The 17116-nt window shown below is 35.9% G+C and overlaps 1 protein-coding gene across 1 annotated transcript; it reads right to left on the bottom strand.

The window, feature by feature from the left end:
* Positions 1–13443: 13443 nt before the first annotated feature.
* LOC122029419 (exocyst complex component EXO70A1-like) lies at positions 13444–16406 on the bottom strand. The gene has a single exon (XM_042588394.1). The coding sequence runs from the start codon at positions 15962–15964 to the stop codon at positions 13952–13954; it is 2013 nt and encodes a 670-aa protein (XP_042444328.1). The 5' UTR covers positions 15965–16406; the 3' UTR covers positions 13444–13951.
* Between the last annotated feature and the right edge of the window lie 710 nt (positions 16407–17116).

The following is a 17116-nucleotide window of genomic DNA, read 5'->3' as shown; positions in this document are numbered from 1 at the left end:
GGTCATACCTATCTTTCATACAAAGAACCAATAGAAAAATGGTCCAAGCATGGGTTGCCAAGTCCAACCTGATCAATCAAGTTGGACTTGGACAGTATTGGGTCCCTAACGATCAAATACATTACCTCAATAGACCTTATCGAGGCTATGATCCAGGGGGAGCAAAAATTATTAAAATTCAAAATTAATTATTAAACTTAAAATTCAAAATTATTAAAATTCGAAATTAATTATTAAACTTAAAATTCAAAATTATCAAAATTCAAAATTAATTATTAAACTTAAAATTCAAAATTATTAAAATTCGAAATTAATTATTAAACCTAAAATTCAAAATTATTAAAATTCGAAATTAATTATTAAACTTAAAATTTAAAATTATTAAAATTCAAAATTAATTATTAAACTTAAAATTCAAAATTATCAAAATTCGAAATTAATCATTAAAATTCAAAATTATTAAAATTCGAAATTAATTATTAAACTTAAAATTCAAAATTATCAAAATTTGAAATTAATTATTAAACTTAAAATTCAAAATTATCAAAATTCGAAATTAATCATTAAAATTCAAAATTATTAAAATTTGAAATTAATTATTAAACTTAAAATTCAAAATTCAAACTCGAAATTAATTATTCAAAATTCAAAATTCAAAATTTGAAATTAATTCAAAAATCCAAAAATCAAAATAGAATGAGGGTCAAGAATAGCTGGCAACTTCGAAATCTATTTACCCGACTGGGTAACCGAACTTAATATACCCAAAATGGGTAAGCAAGAGTAGATTACGCGACAGGGTAAGTAAGGATAGATTAAAAAGGGTTAGATTTAACTTGAAACACAGTACTGATGAAGTTTTTGGATGATAGTACGTTGGGGAAGCTTGGGCATCGCATGTCTAGGAAGATATGGCTTCGACCTGGTGCATTTGGCCAAGTGGAACTAACCGAAGCTACTCTTAAATGGATCCTAACTAGTTAGACCAAGGTTCAGTATTAAGTTCAATGGGTAGGACTATTTGGAAAACCTCAAAGGCATGGTTACTTTAATGAGCTTCTTGTGACTCACCATAGCCCAGAAGTTTATCCAAAGAACGCTTACTTGTTGAACCCAAAGCTAAACCCGAATCTAACATAAAGTTAAACTAAACCCTAAAAATTGAACTAATTCATCTCACAAAATGATAGGATCCCCTGATTGAAAACATACATCGGGTGAGATGACTAAGCAAATTAAAATTTAAATATTTTTCCAAATTAATTAACTTAATTAAGTAACTTAGAAATTTATTCTTAAAATTAAACTCTTAAAAAAAATGACCAAAACAGGGGTCAAAAACCAGGGGCAGGCGCCCCGGTATACGAACCCGGGGCGCCCGCAGAGGACCCGGGCGCCCCGCCTAACACGACCCCGGGCGCCCGGAACAGGTCCGGGCGCCCGGACTCCCTTATAAATAGGGAGCAGGGGGCGCCCCCTACCCTTGCACCTCCAAGTTTTCCTTAAGCTTTTCAGGCTTCACTGCGAAAACTTTCAAAATTAAAATTTTCTGCAGTTGATACGAAGTCGCGACTCAACCGAGGTCGTCAGTTCTAAAATTTCTTACGATGGCTCCTCGGTAAAATTTCTATCCCTTCTTAAATTTTATTCCAGAACTTATAATGCTTGTTAGTATAATATTAGTTTGAAATTTAGGAAGCGTTCTAAATCTGGTGCTGGGTCTCTTCTATTTGAAATTTTTTTTTTTCGAATTTTGTTAGAAAATTATTTAAGTTGAAACTTTTTCGAAAATTCGTTAAGTTGAAATTTTTTTTGAAAATTTTTTAAGTTGGAAAATTCTTTAAGTTGGAATATTTTTTTGAAAACTCTTTAAGCTGCAATTAACTTCTTTAAGTTGAAAATTTTCCTTGAAAATGTTTTTTTAAGCTGAAAATTTTTTGAAATCGGAAAATTTCTGAAGTTGTTTGAAAATTTTTTAAATTTTGGAAACTTCTCAAAATTCACTAAGTTAAAAAGAGTTGAATTCTTATTTAAAATATCACAAAGAAATATCTCCTCGAGCAAAATCAATGGTTTAAAGTTTTTTTAAAACTATTTTCCTTAGCAAATTTTCTTTCAAAAATGTTGCTATTACAACCAATTCTAAGATGTTGCTTTTCGCTTACCCCTTTCTGCCTCTTACCTAAGTTTTTCAAACAAACTCTACTAAATTTTGTTTTGAAAATTTAAGGTTTTTCAAAACTAACTTATTTTTGATATATGGCAAAGGGGGAGAGTAGAGAAATTCAATTCAAAGAGAATAATTTATAATTTAGAAATTCGAAGAGAATAATTTAAACTTAAAAGGGGAGCTTATATTAAGGGGGATCTATGTTTATGCTTATCTTGCTATCATGCTTATCTTGCTTGTGCTTATACGTAATTGCATATTTTTACTTAACGTTGAATTTCGGTTGCCATTATCAAAAAGGGGGAGATTGTTAGTGCGGGAAGCATCCGACGATCGAACCTTAGTTTTGATAATGACAAAGGATTCAAAGTTAAGTTAGTTTGTGATCTAACATGTTGAATGAGTGTTTCAGGAAAGTCCTAGCTGCGGTTAGGCAGGTGAAAATCCTAAGGGGTGGTAACCTTAGGTCCTAGGGGGCGGTAACCCTAGGTGGAGGAAAACCCTAAGGGGCGGCAACCTTAGGTCCTAGGGGGTGGTAACCCTAGCTGGAGAAAAACCCTAGGGGGCGGTAACCCTAGGTCTTATGGGATGGTAACCCTAGGCGGAAAGTCCAGTCGGTCTAGAGGACCGGACTGGCATCAGATAATCTCTCCTGAGGGGAGTAGGTGAGGACGCGTTCTCCGTAGAGGGAACAGTAGGCGTCGGGTCGACCTAGGGTTTCCGGTTGGAAATCCGAAGTCAGACTCGGACAGTCCGAAGACTGTCAAGTTCTTCTTTACTATGATTTATCAAATTCTAAGACTGTCTTGCAAGGTATTTGCTCGGACTAACCTTGTTTTGCAGGAAAGGAACCTGTTGGAAAAAGGTGGTCCGGGCGCCCGGGATGGGTCCGGGCGCCCGGGATGGATCCGGGCGCTCGGAGGTCCAGGCGCCCGGAACAGGTCCGGGTGCCCGGGACCAAGTTTTATCCCTGCCGCGACTTCGCCACGTGGAGCATCCTGGTTGGTTGGCCACGTCACACTCCAGGCGCCCGGAAGGGATCCAGGTGCCCGGAATGTCATATAAAAAGAGGATCGAGGGAGCAGCTAAAGAATAACACATTCTAAGCTTTCTTCTGTAAAGTGCTGCCAACAAGACGACCTTGAAGTGCTACTACTCGACGTCGACGACCCGAAGCTCAGACTCTTCGATCTTTTGTTGTCGGTATTAGTTTACTTATTGCATTAATTGTAATTCAAATTGTAATCTTTCCGATATTATAGTTGTTGCCCACCGAAAGCGGTCAAGGATCGTGGGCCTTCGAGTAGGAGTCGTCATAGGCTCCGAACGAAGTAAAGCATCTGCGTCTGTTGTGTTTGCTTTTACTTTCAGCTGCGTTTCTACTCTGTGTTTTAAAATCGTTAAAATAGCCACGAGCGCTATTCACCCCCCCTCTCTAGCGTTTTCGATCTATCAATCAAAACCATGATCGTATCCGATCAAACTTAGGTTAATTACACCCACACTATCCTCGACCCGTAGGACTTTCTGCCTGATGTCCTCGACCTACTAAGACTCCTGCACAATCCCTCGGACAAAGACTTCCTTGTATAGTCACAACTATAGCTTCCACCTGCCTAGTATTTACTAGAATTTTTACCTTGCCTAAACTCACTTAGGAATTTCCTGTACACTTAGTTAGATTTATTAGAACCATAATAACTTTTAACTTTAAATCCTTTGTCATTATCAAAACTTGAATTTGATCATATGGTACTTTCTACACCAATAACGGTTTCATAACTACTATCATAGTTATATCAATTATAATTTTTTTTTAACTCCTACCATATACATATTGTTGAACAAGATAAATACATATTATAATAATCATAAAACTATAATCGTTATAACTATGATAGTAACTAGTAGTTGTAATATTATAATAATTATAACTTTCTAGTAGATATAATATGAATTTATGTTTATATAATTGACTGACACACTCAAGATTTAACATGCGTGACCTGATATAATAATGTTGAACAGAAATGTATATCATTTTATAAGGGTTGATCGAGTGGAGCGCGTTCTTTCCATAAAAAAATAAAAGCCGGCATCACTTTAATCATAAAAAAAATGTTCCTTTGATTTTTCTCTAAATTTTTACTTAAATTTTTATATCAACCGAACTAGCTATAAAATTAAAATAGCAAAGAGGTTTGATCAAATTAAAATAGCTCAAAGATAAAACTGTTTTTGGTAAAATAATTACAGTGCAATTTTAGTAAACATGCTCTAAGTAAATAAAAAATAAAAAAATTAATAATAAATAAATTATCGATTCAATATTATTTTAATATCTTTTAAAAGAGGAATTCCTCTTAAAATAGATTAGGATAAAAATAATAATTAAGTAAATTAATTATAACTTAAAGTTAATTTTAAAATAATTTTATAATTTAATGTATTTTTTAATTTAAAATTGAATTGAACTCTTTTTCATGTTTATATTTAGTTATATTTTTCAGAAATATAGCATTTAAAAGATTCTTTTAACATATTGTAATATTTGGCCATTGAAATTTTCTAAAACAATTTTAAAATCAAATTTCTAGAATATATATATATATATATATGATAAGATGACAATATTTTTTAAAACATGATTTTGACAAATAATTTATTTAAATTGATAAAACATATAACAATCTAATTAATAATGTAATATTACACAGAAACCTAATATCAAAATCAGATGCTTTTTTTAATCAAAATAATTTAAATCTGTAGTGAAATTTCTTATAAATTATAATTATAGTATGGAAATTTGTTTAATTAAATTATAAGAAAAGTAAAGTATGTTTTATAAATATTGTCTATATTAATATTAATTAAATTAATTAAAGTTAATTATTAAAATAATTCAATGATATATAACTGTCAGTACTCCCATATACATCAACGGAAAAGTATTTGGATGAGTTGAGTTAAAGGTTTAAATTAGATTTGTAGTTAATTAACTTTTGTGTAAAGTTTTGTAAGATCTATTAGGTAAAGAGGCTAAGTTGGCATAGTTAAGAATTGTGATGGTAGGATGGCTCGATATTTGTAAGATCAAAGAATAGTGACTTATTTGAAGAATCATAGAATGAATAACATCAAAGCGCTATATGTAAAGACGTGAAGGATGGTTAAGGAGAAATCTAGGACTCGGAGCATTCGAAAGACACAGTTTAATGATAGTAGATCTTAAGACTTTGATTAACTCTCCCCAAGATGCTCTAGTCAGCAATAGTGAAGAGAAGACTAAGTGCAACTAATGAAGATCAAGGCGGCGATGGAGATCGACAAGGTGTGTATCGACAATGTGGTGGAAGCATTGAGCAAGGACCATGAGGATGAGGTGACGAGGGAGATCTTGTGGTCGAGCCTAATGATGAGGCAAGTGCTCATCGTCACCTCAATATCCACTTGTTTTTATATACTTTCGAAATCAGTGTTGTTGGGAACATTAATTTTGTCGATGGACAAGGCGGTGCGGCCAAAATTGTTACCCGGGTAGGGTAGGGGTGGTGGAGCAATTGGAGTAGCCGTGATATGGACAGAGGTGTTACGTGCTTGTTGTTTGTATCAATCATAGGGTAAAGTTGTGAAATTTTTGAAAGATGTATACAATTTTTAAATTTTTTAAAAGATGTGTTTCTTCGTTTTATTCCTCCCATTCAGAGTCGTAATTTAAATTAAATCTGTGTCGAATTGATTCATCTCGCCAAATAATTTAATTGAATTGAATTTGAAATTTTATTAATCTATTTTAAAACAGATATAAGACAAGTCAACCTATTTGGGCCCATGATCCGCATGAGTCGGCTTGTGGTGGACTTGGGCCGACCCATGAGAAAAGAAAAAAAAGCTTCTAAAAAATTAAAATTAAAGTCGAAGACTTAATGAGATGGGTTTCACTGGCCTAATATATATATATATATATATAATTTTTATATATATATTTTTATATTTTATATTTTTATTTTATTTTTTGATAGGTTCATGAGCTGATCCACCTAACTCGTAACCCGTCTTGAGTTGAATTGGGTTGTGAATAGTCAATCACACTCCTCTGACGGATTTTTAGTGGGTTGACTCGCTCGGCCACATATTAATTTGTTTGACAACACTACTCCCACCAATCATTACGATGTTGCATTTGAATAGCAACACTATCATGATATTGTATTTCAAACATATGCATCATTTTGATACTACATAAATTCTAAAAATAATATCACTATAATGTTGCATTTCAAAAAATAATACCAATTTGATGTTTCATTTCAAAAATCAACACAACTATTTTGAAAACTATCACTATATAAATGATTTTTGAAATACAACACCACGATAATATTATTTTTTAAAATGCACCATCACATCACAATGATATTGTTTTATGAATGAAACGCTACAGTCCCCTCGGATGGATTTAGTAGCTAACACATGAGCTGTTACCATCAATGAGATCTGGGGTTCGAATTTCGATAAAGTCGAGATAAATACCTCTCTTATGTGCTAGTCACTATTCCAAAAATTAGTAATCGCCCGTGATTTATCTTCTCTGTGTTGACCCTGAAACGGATTAGCGAGAACACTGAGGACAAGTATATTCATCTTTTTACCACCTATGAATGAAACACTACAATGATTGACGGTTAAATAAATATGCCCTTTGATAAATCTAAAAAGTTTGATATACTTTTTAATAACTCCGTAATTTTAAATGTGCTTTTGGTCCATTGTTGTCGTTCATTTGACTATTTTGAGCGAGCTAGAGTAAATGATGCGGGGCACTTCTCACTAAAATGATGGACTAAGATAGCGAGAATCAGAACAGTCATCAAGCTGGACTCTTGTCATGCTCATGTTTTTGATCTCCCTCTACAAGATCATCACCTTCGATGGCGTTCCTCTTCTTCGCGTTAGGGGCCCTCACAACTCACAAGGTGATTGAACCATGGAGGGGCTTAGGCCACATGATAAGGTGATTGGATGAGGAGCTTTTAGCTAGTGGCGAATAAGATCAAATCTCCAAATTGACAAGGAAGTTGAAGCTAGGAAGAGAATTCTAGGCGAAGTTGGCGGTAGGAATTATTGCTTCGGTGTGCTCTCAACAGGCTAGGACATAGCAATCAACTAGAAGACAATGGTGGATCTAGTGATTGCACACAATTTGAAAGGCACCTACGGGAATCTAGAGACCTAATAGCCAGGTTTGACCAAAACAAAGGATGCCCAAAGTGAAGAGGAGGAATTGTAACTCATCCAATTAAGGTATCGAGTTTTTGACAGTTCTCAACAAGAAAGAAGAGTGGTCATTCAATAGGCAAAAGAAAGGTTACAAATAAGCGTCAATTCTTTGCTTCATGCAATCTAGAGTTCGACTCGTAAAAAAGGGATTGTGTGTAAAGGACAGCCATTAAATCAAGTGTACTAATCATGCAAATTGTGAATCAATGGTTTTAATATGCATAAGGAAACATAGCAAATGAAAGGGTAACAAAAATTGTATATCATATACCGTACAACATCATCAGAGATGTAATTTATAAGCGCATTTGGTATCACTCCTCAACTCAACTTTTATCGACCCTCCAAATTTGGATACACCAGGAAAACAATAACCTGGGTACCTAAGTTTAGTATGAGGTGGAAGATAACAAGATTTATTATCGTAATTGGTATAATCATCAAACAGAACACATTTCTTAGTTTCATGCACTAAATAGCAACTTTCAGCGTCTAGATTTGAAATGAAGAACATCAACGAGGATTCAAATGGAATACAAATTGTATAAGAGTGACTTTCTCCAAGATCATTTGGAAACCAAGCCTAAGAATAAACCACTGTATCAAAATTCCTCGTGAATGTAATAGCTATTTCTGAGAATCAAACAACATACAGTTAGAGAAAAAAAAAATTCTCAAATGGATTAGTTGCTTTTCAAGTTGTTGCCAGAATCATCCGGAAAAAGAAGCTAAGATGATAGAAGTTCTACTAATCTTGAAGCCTAACAAACCAACTAAATTAGTAAAAGTTACAAGAGATTCACTGAGCAATCAGTAAACGAAAATTAAATAATCCAACTAAATTATCATGGTTAACTCCTTTGTTTTTAGGCAAGCCTTCCTATAAACTAAACTATTAAATTGTAGACGAGCAAATTTACAAGTAGATCTCTCACTATTACCTTTCTCTGCTTATCACAACCATGAAAATTCCTTTCGACACTTCATTTACAAGAAAATGCAAGCATCATAATCAAGGACAATCTTAACAGTATTAGCTATCCACAACGTCAAGTAATCTTGCTTCAGGCATCACAATGTCATTTTCCTAAACTCCCTTAAGCAATTGATACTATAAAATTTCAGAGAAAAAATAGGTGAAGAAATAGCCAAAAACAAGTTCGATGCAGCCAGGGCTTTGAAACTTAAAGGACTTTACTAATTTGAGCAAATGTAAATTGTGAAATGCTAGATAGTTTTTTATATTAACATGGTGGCAAGGCTCTCAGGATTGAGATCCAGCCTATGTTGTTAAGATACTACCATAATTTTAATCTTCTTTGAGATTTAGGCCATATATGTAAAATTGATTGGTTAACCAGATTTTCAGAAACATCAAGCTATTAGCAAAGAGAACAACCTATGTATTTATATTTTTAACAATCCTTTCATTTGTGGGGAGGATATAAATAACTCGACTGATCCTAACAGCACAAAATAATGAGATCGTATTATTGAATTATTGTCATCGGTAAGATTTGAGCACAGGAGCTCCTGTTTTGTACTATATTATGGCTATTTGGCTAATCAAAATTTCCAAAAGATCATCAAGCTACAACCGTGTTGGTAGTTTCTTAGTTTAGTGATAGTAAATTTCTATATAAAGGTATCTTATATAGTATGTAACTCTACTAGTCATAAATTATTGAATTCTAATTCTTCCAACTCCTTTCTCCCTTTTGCAACAGTTTGCTGACAGATCCAACTAATCCTCATTGTCATCTACTTTTCTTGCATCTTTTTTTCATCTTCTTTGTTCTCTTTAATATATGAGTCGAATGCCAATCAAATGCTATGACATACGTATGTATCCAAATGTCAGATATGTAATTTTTTTCAAAATGAGGACACAATTGGAAAATGCTTCAAGTTTAAGACACAAGGACAGGGACATGACAAGTTTTAAAAAATTATAATCTAATATCCAAACATTTAATTTATTAACTTAATAAAACAACCCAAGTTATACTGTCTATTAATATAATTATTTATAATATAATTTTATGTTATTAATCTAATTCGAACTTATGACATACTATAATTATGCATTAGCCATTCACAGAGAGTTATATAACATATGGTACTCAACTTATAGTATAACCCCTACTATATTAAATCAATAGTATACTTATAATATAACTTAAACTATACAAGTTACATAACTTACAGTACAAGTTCTATATTAGCCATTCACACCGAGTCATATAACCTAGATCGCCCAGCTTTTAATATAAACCTAAATCTTAAATGAATACTATACTTATAATATAACTTATATAATTGATAGTGCAAGTTATATAACTTACAGCAGCAGGTCTGCATTTTATAAAATATGTTAAACAATTTAATAGTATTCAATATTATAACCCAATTTCGCCTTTCCTTACTACGCCTCATCACTTTGTTTCCTCTGAAACCAAGCCCCCACCTTCTCATCTCAAGGTTCTCTTACTCCTCTCCCAGTGAAGCGAGCACAAGACGCCACCTGCATGCAAAACATTGTTAAACTTTAAACTCCCTCCCTCCACATGACATCATCAGATTCTCATCTCTCCCTGTGCATGATATCATGAAAAATCCTCTCCCTCCTCATATGACACGCACCACTTGCTGAATCAGGTTTATGTAAACGCCCAACCAGATAACCGAAGATGGCATCCAAGTAAACAGAATTAAGACAATGTTAGTAAGATCCTCTCTCCTAAAATTTTCTCCCTTTAATTATGGCCCAAATAGACGACCCCACAAAATGGAATAAGGCTTGGTTGTTGTAATTATGACCCAAAAAGTCTATTTTATGAGTGGGGTTGTAAACTCATCAAACTCAAGTATGTTCATTCATCTTTTGGAGCATAAAAATGCATGTTCAGGGTTTTATTGAAATGTTTATTTTATTATGCTGATTAGAGATAGAGTTGTCTTTATAATTGTTAAAAGATTGATCAAATAAATGGAACTCACACGATTTTTCTCATTTCACAGATAATTTAGAACTATGAAATTTGTAAAATTTTAAAAATAATAGACACAAATAGTGTGTGCATATATATATCTATGTATATTCTTCATTTATTCTATATTTTATATTGAAAAAAAAATTGCAATCAAACCTTAGACAAGTGTTTTTATAGATTATTCAACAATCTTCATTAATGACCAATTAACAAGCCAAGTTGACTGCTGTTCTAACATATTTATTCAATACTTTTTTTTTTGACAAAATGAATATAAACAATTCTTACAAAATATCAAAACATTTTATTCATTTACAACCCTACAAGTACTTGGCACGGGTGTTGATCCAAGTGTTTGACATGGTTGCTTCTAAGCACAAATTATATGTGATTAGTAGAAAAGGTGAGTGTTCACTCGCAGTGTCAATGTCCAAATGTAAATATCAGACGTGACGATAACGGTGTAAATGAAAAATCCAAGTATCAAAGAGCTCTGAGACTATCTATAGATTTGTACATGTATCGCCACCTAATTGGACTCAACCTAGATGGTTTGTTAAGGTTTTTATACTAGTTGACCAAGGGAAGCACCTTTGTTGGCCTTACAACACATGGATCAAGAACTATCCTATCTTCTAAACAATTCTGATGTGTAGAGGTCATTGGTTCTTATCGATAATTCTACCTGTAATACTCTTCTTCCTTCTCTTTCCAATCCCCCTAGTATCTTTCCTTCTCTTCTCCCTCTGTTTGGTTCTTCCCTATATGTTGCACCTTTGCCCCCCCCCCCCCCCCCCCCCCTCCTCAAATTTGTCCTCAATCAACTCCGATACATACCACTAGCAACTGAAAAATTCTAATACATAGGGATCATTGAGTTTGCCAGAAGTGTTTCCTAAGATGACTCCAATTCTTGTAAAATATGTGCATGTATTAGCTTCTTTCCTTTAAATATGGGCCAAATTGACCCATCATAGTGGCATCCTCTTTCATCTCCTTTATTTGGTTAACTAGAAAGCCTATATCTTCACAATCAGCCAATATTCTCTCTTCTACTACCTTGCTTAATACCCAAGGTTCCCCTTCCATATAAGCCTTCAAGTAGCACCATTTTCAAGCTTAGCCCAATCATCAATATTGCTCCATCTGTTCACCACCAAATCTCTCAATATATCACTAGTGGAGGAAAATGTGAGTGGGAATTTAATTAATTGTGAGTAATATATACCAACTGTCCATGGTGCAATAGTTCCTTTGATAGTAGTAATTTCTTAGTTAAGTGGGAACTTTCTTGTCTACTTCGCTCATATGTATCTCTATAACGTTGAAGGAAATATAATGGATGAAAAAGCCAAATATATATAGATATGTGTGTGTGTGTGAAGCAAATTCTCTTTGCTTGCAGATTAAGCATAAAATACCCTACACTAGGGGCACCCATAGATAACTCTTGTAAGCAAGGTAGAAGGAAAAACATATAAAGAGAATATTATCCCACCTTATAGGAAGCCGTACATATTCCTTCTAGATTGTGTCACATTCTGCTAAATTTTTAAGTAGTCATCAATAACGAGGCCAAAGTTTTAAAAATTGGACTGCCATATTGCAGAACAACCAGTTCATAGGTTACAGTGCAACCAGTTCAAACACTAGTCATATGTGGGCCATCTTTGAAATCCTCTTCTCTTTACCCTAAGCAGCCATCGTCTCATGATGTCTCTTGCCTCTTCCAGTCTTCCCATTCCTCTCCTTTCTCCTACCTTTTTCATACTCTCATAATATCTCAACTGCAGGTTTCCACAACATCATAAAGTTACAAATATGACAATATGTTGTCTCTTTGGATTCACTTTGTGTTGCCTTCATTTATCCATGTGAGCATCATACTACTACATCAAGAAAAAGCCTCAAACTCTACTCGAATCTTTCTCTCCACCCAGTTTTGATATTAATTTTAGATGAAAAGATGAACATTTGATGAATAAAGAGCAGCATCTACTGTGCATTTTATTTCTTCATTAATTTTCTTAATCATTTTCTTCACTTTACTTCGCATTTGATCTTAAGGATGTTTATTATGTGTCTTATATTCATATTTCTTTTCTTAAAAAAAAAAAAACCTCCAGATTTTAGTGTCTGATTTTGATTGGTATTACCAAGTTGTGACCAGTCAAAATAGCGGATTTTACTAGGATATTTTTCCATAGATCAGGCTGGAAATTTCTCAGCTTCCTTGCTCAACCAATTGAACCATCCTATCTGCCCATTTTCAAAATATTATTGAGACTATACTAAGGACAACAAGCTAAATTCCACTAGTCTCTTATAGGAATCAAACTGCAATATCTTGTATTCATTTGAGGTGATCTTCAAGAGCAATCAAGATGTGCAATACATCTCACTATGAGAATAGTAATTATCCACTGGTAAGCATGAAATATATCTTAGAAAGAAAATATTACTGTCAAAATATATGCTTTCCTCTACTGATAATGATGCTTACTAAATGGCCCTTGAGAAATTCCTACTTTACAGGAAGATCCAGGTATCATGTTGCAGCACTTCAAATGCAAACAGTCTAGTCAAATGATGCTATCCACATTAGCATTTAAATGAACCACACATGGATCAACAATCTAATTAAGTAGCATGAAAATTTGCATTCTACTTAAACTTTACTGAATTAGCCACTTACTAAGTCTGTTTTATTTGAGTTCACAGTCAGAATCCAAATGTTAATCACTACCACAAGTGCCACCATGAGTCTGGATTATCATTGCTGCAGGTAACATGTGAAAATAAAATACATTGAAGTGCAAGTTGTTCTAGCACTTCCAATGGAAATTCAAAAAAGAAGATGGGCTAGATCGCGATGGTTGTGCATGGAAACCAATGACTATAATCCAAATTGTTTTGCTCATGAAGAATGCACCTAATTAGCTATTAGCATGCTGATACATAGTGATATAGATGATGGATCATGAAAAGAAACAAAGATACAAGAACATGACATGTAATTTTATGAACAGTTTTTACAAATAAAAGTGAACTAATATATGCTTCCCCCAACCTTACACCTAAAACGAATAACAAAATGCTAGAAAAATCTAAGGCATAATGAGACACAGAGAGAGAAAAGAACCTCAGAAGCAGTACAAAGCAGTATCTTCTACCAGGAATGTGTTAGTAATGCCATGGACCACAGCCATCCATCCTAGTTCACAAGACAATTGGGAAAAATACTTTGCCCAGGGCAAGATTCAGTCTACCTTCTGCCATCAATGGCTCTCTAGTCTCCAATTATCTGAAACAGCAAATTTGTGAGAACTGTTAAATCTAGCTGCCAAACCTTAGTCACTGGTTTAACTTTCAAGTACTTGTATTCGATATGTTCACTCTTCCATCAGCTACTACTATTGATGCCCATTCTTATTCATCTGATATTGGTGCCTGTGGAGGATGTGCAACTGCTTCTGCTCAACTCCAACAGGAAAAGATCATTTCATCAGCTCACAGTTGAGGCAGAACGTGCCAAGTTTGTCATTGCATTGCTTACTTTTCCATTCGAGTGTCTTATGTTGAGACTCATTGTTCTCCCAGTTTTATGTTGAAAAAGGGAACCAAGCATCGACTCCAAGCTCTGAGCAGTATACTTGGCATATTTGCTTGCACTGGCATCTTGCTCCACAAGAGGCCCATAATTCTGCATATAGCTCCGATAGCTAGGAACAATTGTGTGCAGTACCCATTGACATATTTTCTCCCTCAAATCCTTGTCTGATATGACCCAATTTGACTGCTTCTGATACATATCATCAAAGGCCTCATTGAAAGCTTTCAGTCGCTGCTTCACAAGATCCCGAGCCTTTGCTCTACCACCAGAGAACAATATCAATCCTTCTCTGCTAAGCAGAGGAGGGAGTTTCCCCCAGCTTTCCCTCAAGAAATGTGCAGAAAAATAATCCTTGTACTGCTCATGCTCTTTCAACTTTGCCTCACCCAACAACTCCCCAAGCTTGGTTGCCTTCAAGTTCTTGTAGAGGTGCCAATGTGTGTTCATAGAAAAAAGGTGGGAAAGAGTTATGTCACCATAGTTCTTGGACCAAGTATCAATATTTGCCTCAACAGCTTTAAATATATCAAGAATCGCCTCCGTTAGTAGCTTTTCTTGAAACTTCTGCTGCTTCCAGCTTTTATGTATCATCAAAACCTGATTAAGGACTGGTTGATACTGCTCGCTCAGAAGTTTATTGCAGTAATCAGTCACAAAGCTCACCAACCTAGGAACAGATCCTTCTGAAGGTGGCGGCATGTTCCTTTGGAGTTCTACTTGATGAAGAAGCTCCCAAAATATCTCACAAGCCCCATCAATCACTCTCTTGATGAGATCCCTAGTTTGATTCTGGATCTCAACACAGGCTTTTCCTCCAAACAACCGGTTAAAGTCCAATCTCAATTTGTTTAGAGTTGCAAAGAGATCGAGAAGCTTGAGAAGTTTGATTGGATCCTTCCTCGTTTCTGTGACAGTCTTTCCAAACTGGAGGAACGCAAGGATCCCAGCCTGTGCAGCAATCTCAGCAAAGCAAGATTCAGCCATCTCCCGAGGCACTGTGCGCTCGAACACATCAAAGCAGACTTTGAGTTCCGCCTCAAAGAGGTGCTTGACGGCAAATTCAAGATGGCGACTCCACTTGTCGATGTATTCTTCAATGCTCTGAACGTCACTGAACTCCGCAGGTCTGATCTCTAGGTAATCGAGGTCAAGTCCACGAAGACTGGCACGGATATTGGAACCTCGCACATCGACGTAGATGGAGATGCAGCGATCAAGCCGATTGTTCGCGATAATCCGCTCGAGAATGGAGCGGAGCTTGTTGATGACAGGGACAGGGAGAGGGGACGCCGCAATGGTGGGTGCGTCCCCGGTGTCGGGTGGCATCTGAAGAGGCGTGGTGTTCTCGGCCAGGAGGCGGCGGAACTCGGACTCGAGTTTATCGAGAGCAGCAGCAAGGAGGCCGCCATCGAGCAGAGAAGGCGAAGACTTGAGGGACGCGAGGGAGTCCTTAAGGATCCCGATGAACCTCGGGTCCGCGAGGGCGTTATCCTCGAGGTAGTCCACAATGTCGTCAAGCCACTGAACGGCAAGGCCGCAGTTGTCGGAGAGGAAGCGGAGGGCCTCCTCGAGCCGCTTAAGGACGGCGAGGTAAGAGGGGAGGTCCGTCAGCGGATCGGCGAGGAGCGAACGCTCGAGGCCGTGCACGGCGTCAAACACCTTGAGCACAGCAGCAGCAGGACCCACGGCGCGGTCGATATGCCCTCCGACCGCGACGAGCGCGCCGCGTTCGGCACGGATCGGGCGGACGGCGGCCTCCAGGGAGGGGAGGCGCTGCTGGATCTCCTCCAATCGCGGCCCCGCACGCGCCAGCGCGACCCCCAGCGCTCGAGACTTGTCCAGGCTAGCCCGCAGCGACCTCCGCGCCGCAACCAGGCTCTCTAATCCCTGCCGACCTCCTTCCATCCTCGAAAACCCTAATCCCACACCAAAATGCGCTCGAAACCCACAGACAGGCCACCACCAGCACCGGAAGAAGGAAAAGAAAAGGGGCTACTCGAAGGCTTTGGCTTTGTCTAAGACTACCCGGGGCAAATGGAGACGAGGAGGGAAGCCATGGGTGCCCGCTCGACGAGTTCTCTTGTGGATCGAGAGGGCCAGAGATTAGGTTTTGGGGAAGGGGAACAGATGTTGACCGGAACGAGAGCGGACGGTAAACAACCAATGGAGCTCTTCTTCCTGTTTTGGTATGAAATTATAGAGGGAAACAGCGGGGCAGGCGAAGGGGGGCTGAAAGTTTTGGAAGAAATGGAAAGGGGCGTGGAGGAAGAAAAGGAGAGGAAGGAAAAGTGGCATGTGAGGGGAAAAAAGGGAATAGACATATGAAGTTAAACATGAAAGCTAAGCTTGGCCTTGGGGAGGGGAAATGTGACGATGGTTGAATAAGACTAATAATAAATAATTAACTTTACTTTGACTATTAATTGAGTTAGCATTTTGTCGACATGAAGTTGACCTAAGTTTTGTTTAGATCAGCAATTGGATTTGGATGAAACTTGCAAGGAAAGATTATCTATGATCCACTCTTATCCGTTTATGGATTGGTTTATCCGATATGATTGAGTATTTAACTTACTTATTTTACTCTTATTAAAATAAAATTTTTAAAGTTTATATAAATATCCCCCTTATTTGTGTTATAGCTTTTGAACTTTTGTCGAAAATTCTTTAAAATATTTGGTGAAAAATCAAAGAAGCATTTTTTTTTTCACTTTTTCAATATTTATTGTTTTAATAAAAAGTATGTCATCCTATTAACTCCCTTGTAAAAATATTAATAGGTCAGTTTCAAGTTAAAATCATGAATTGATCGGGGTGACAAACTTGACATATTTAATAATATTCATATTGTAATAATTATAATGTTATAATTCATATTATAATAATTATAAAATCGTAATTACTATAATCTAAATTTGATGTATTCATTTAATATTCATATTATAATAATTATAAAATTATACTTATTATAATATAAACTTCTATAATTAAAACTTCTCTTGTTCATATTGTAGTTATAATTTTATAGTTAGTGTACATATAAACTTCTCTTGTTCA

This window comes from Zingiber officinale, chromosome 10B (assembly GCF_018446385.1).
Source record: "Zingiber officinale cultivar Zhangliang chromosome 10B, Zo_v1.1, whole genome shotgun sequence".
Taxonomy (NCBI): domain Eukaryota; kingdom Viridiplantae; phylum Streptophyta; class Magnoliopsida; order Zingiberales; family Zingiberaceae; genus Zingiber; species Zingiber officinale.
This window is presented reverse-complemented; position numbering and strand designations above follow the sequence as displayed.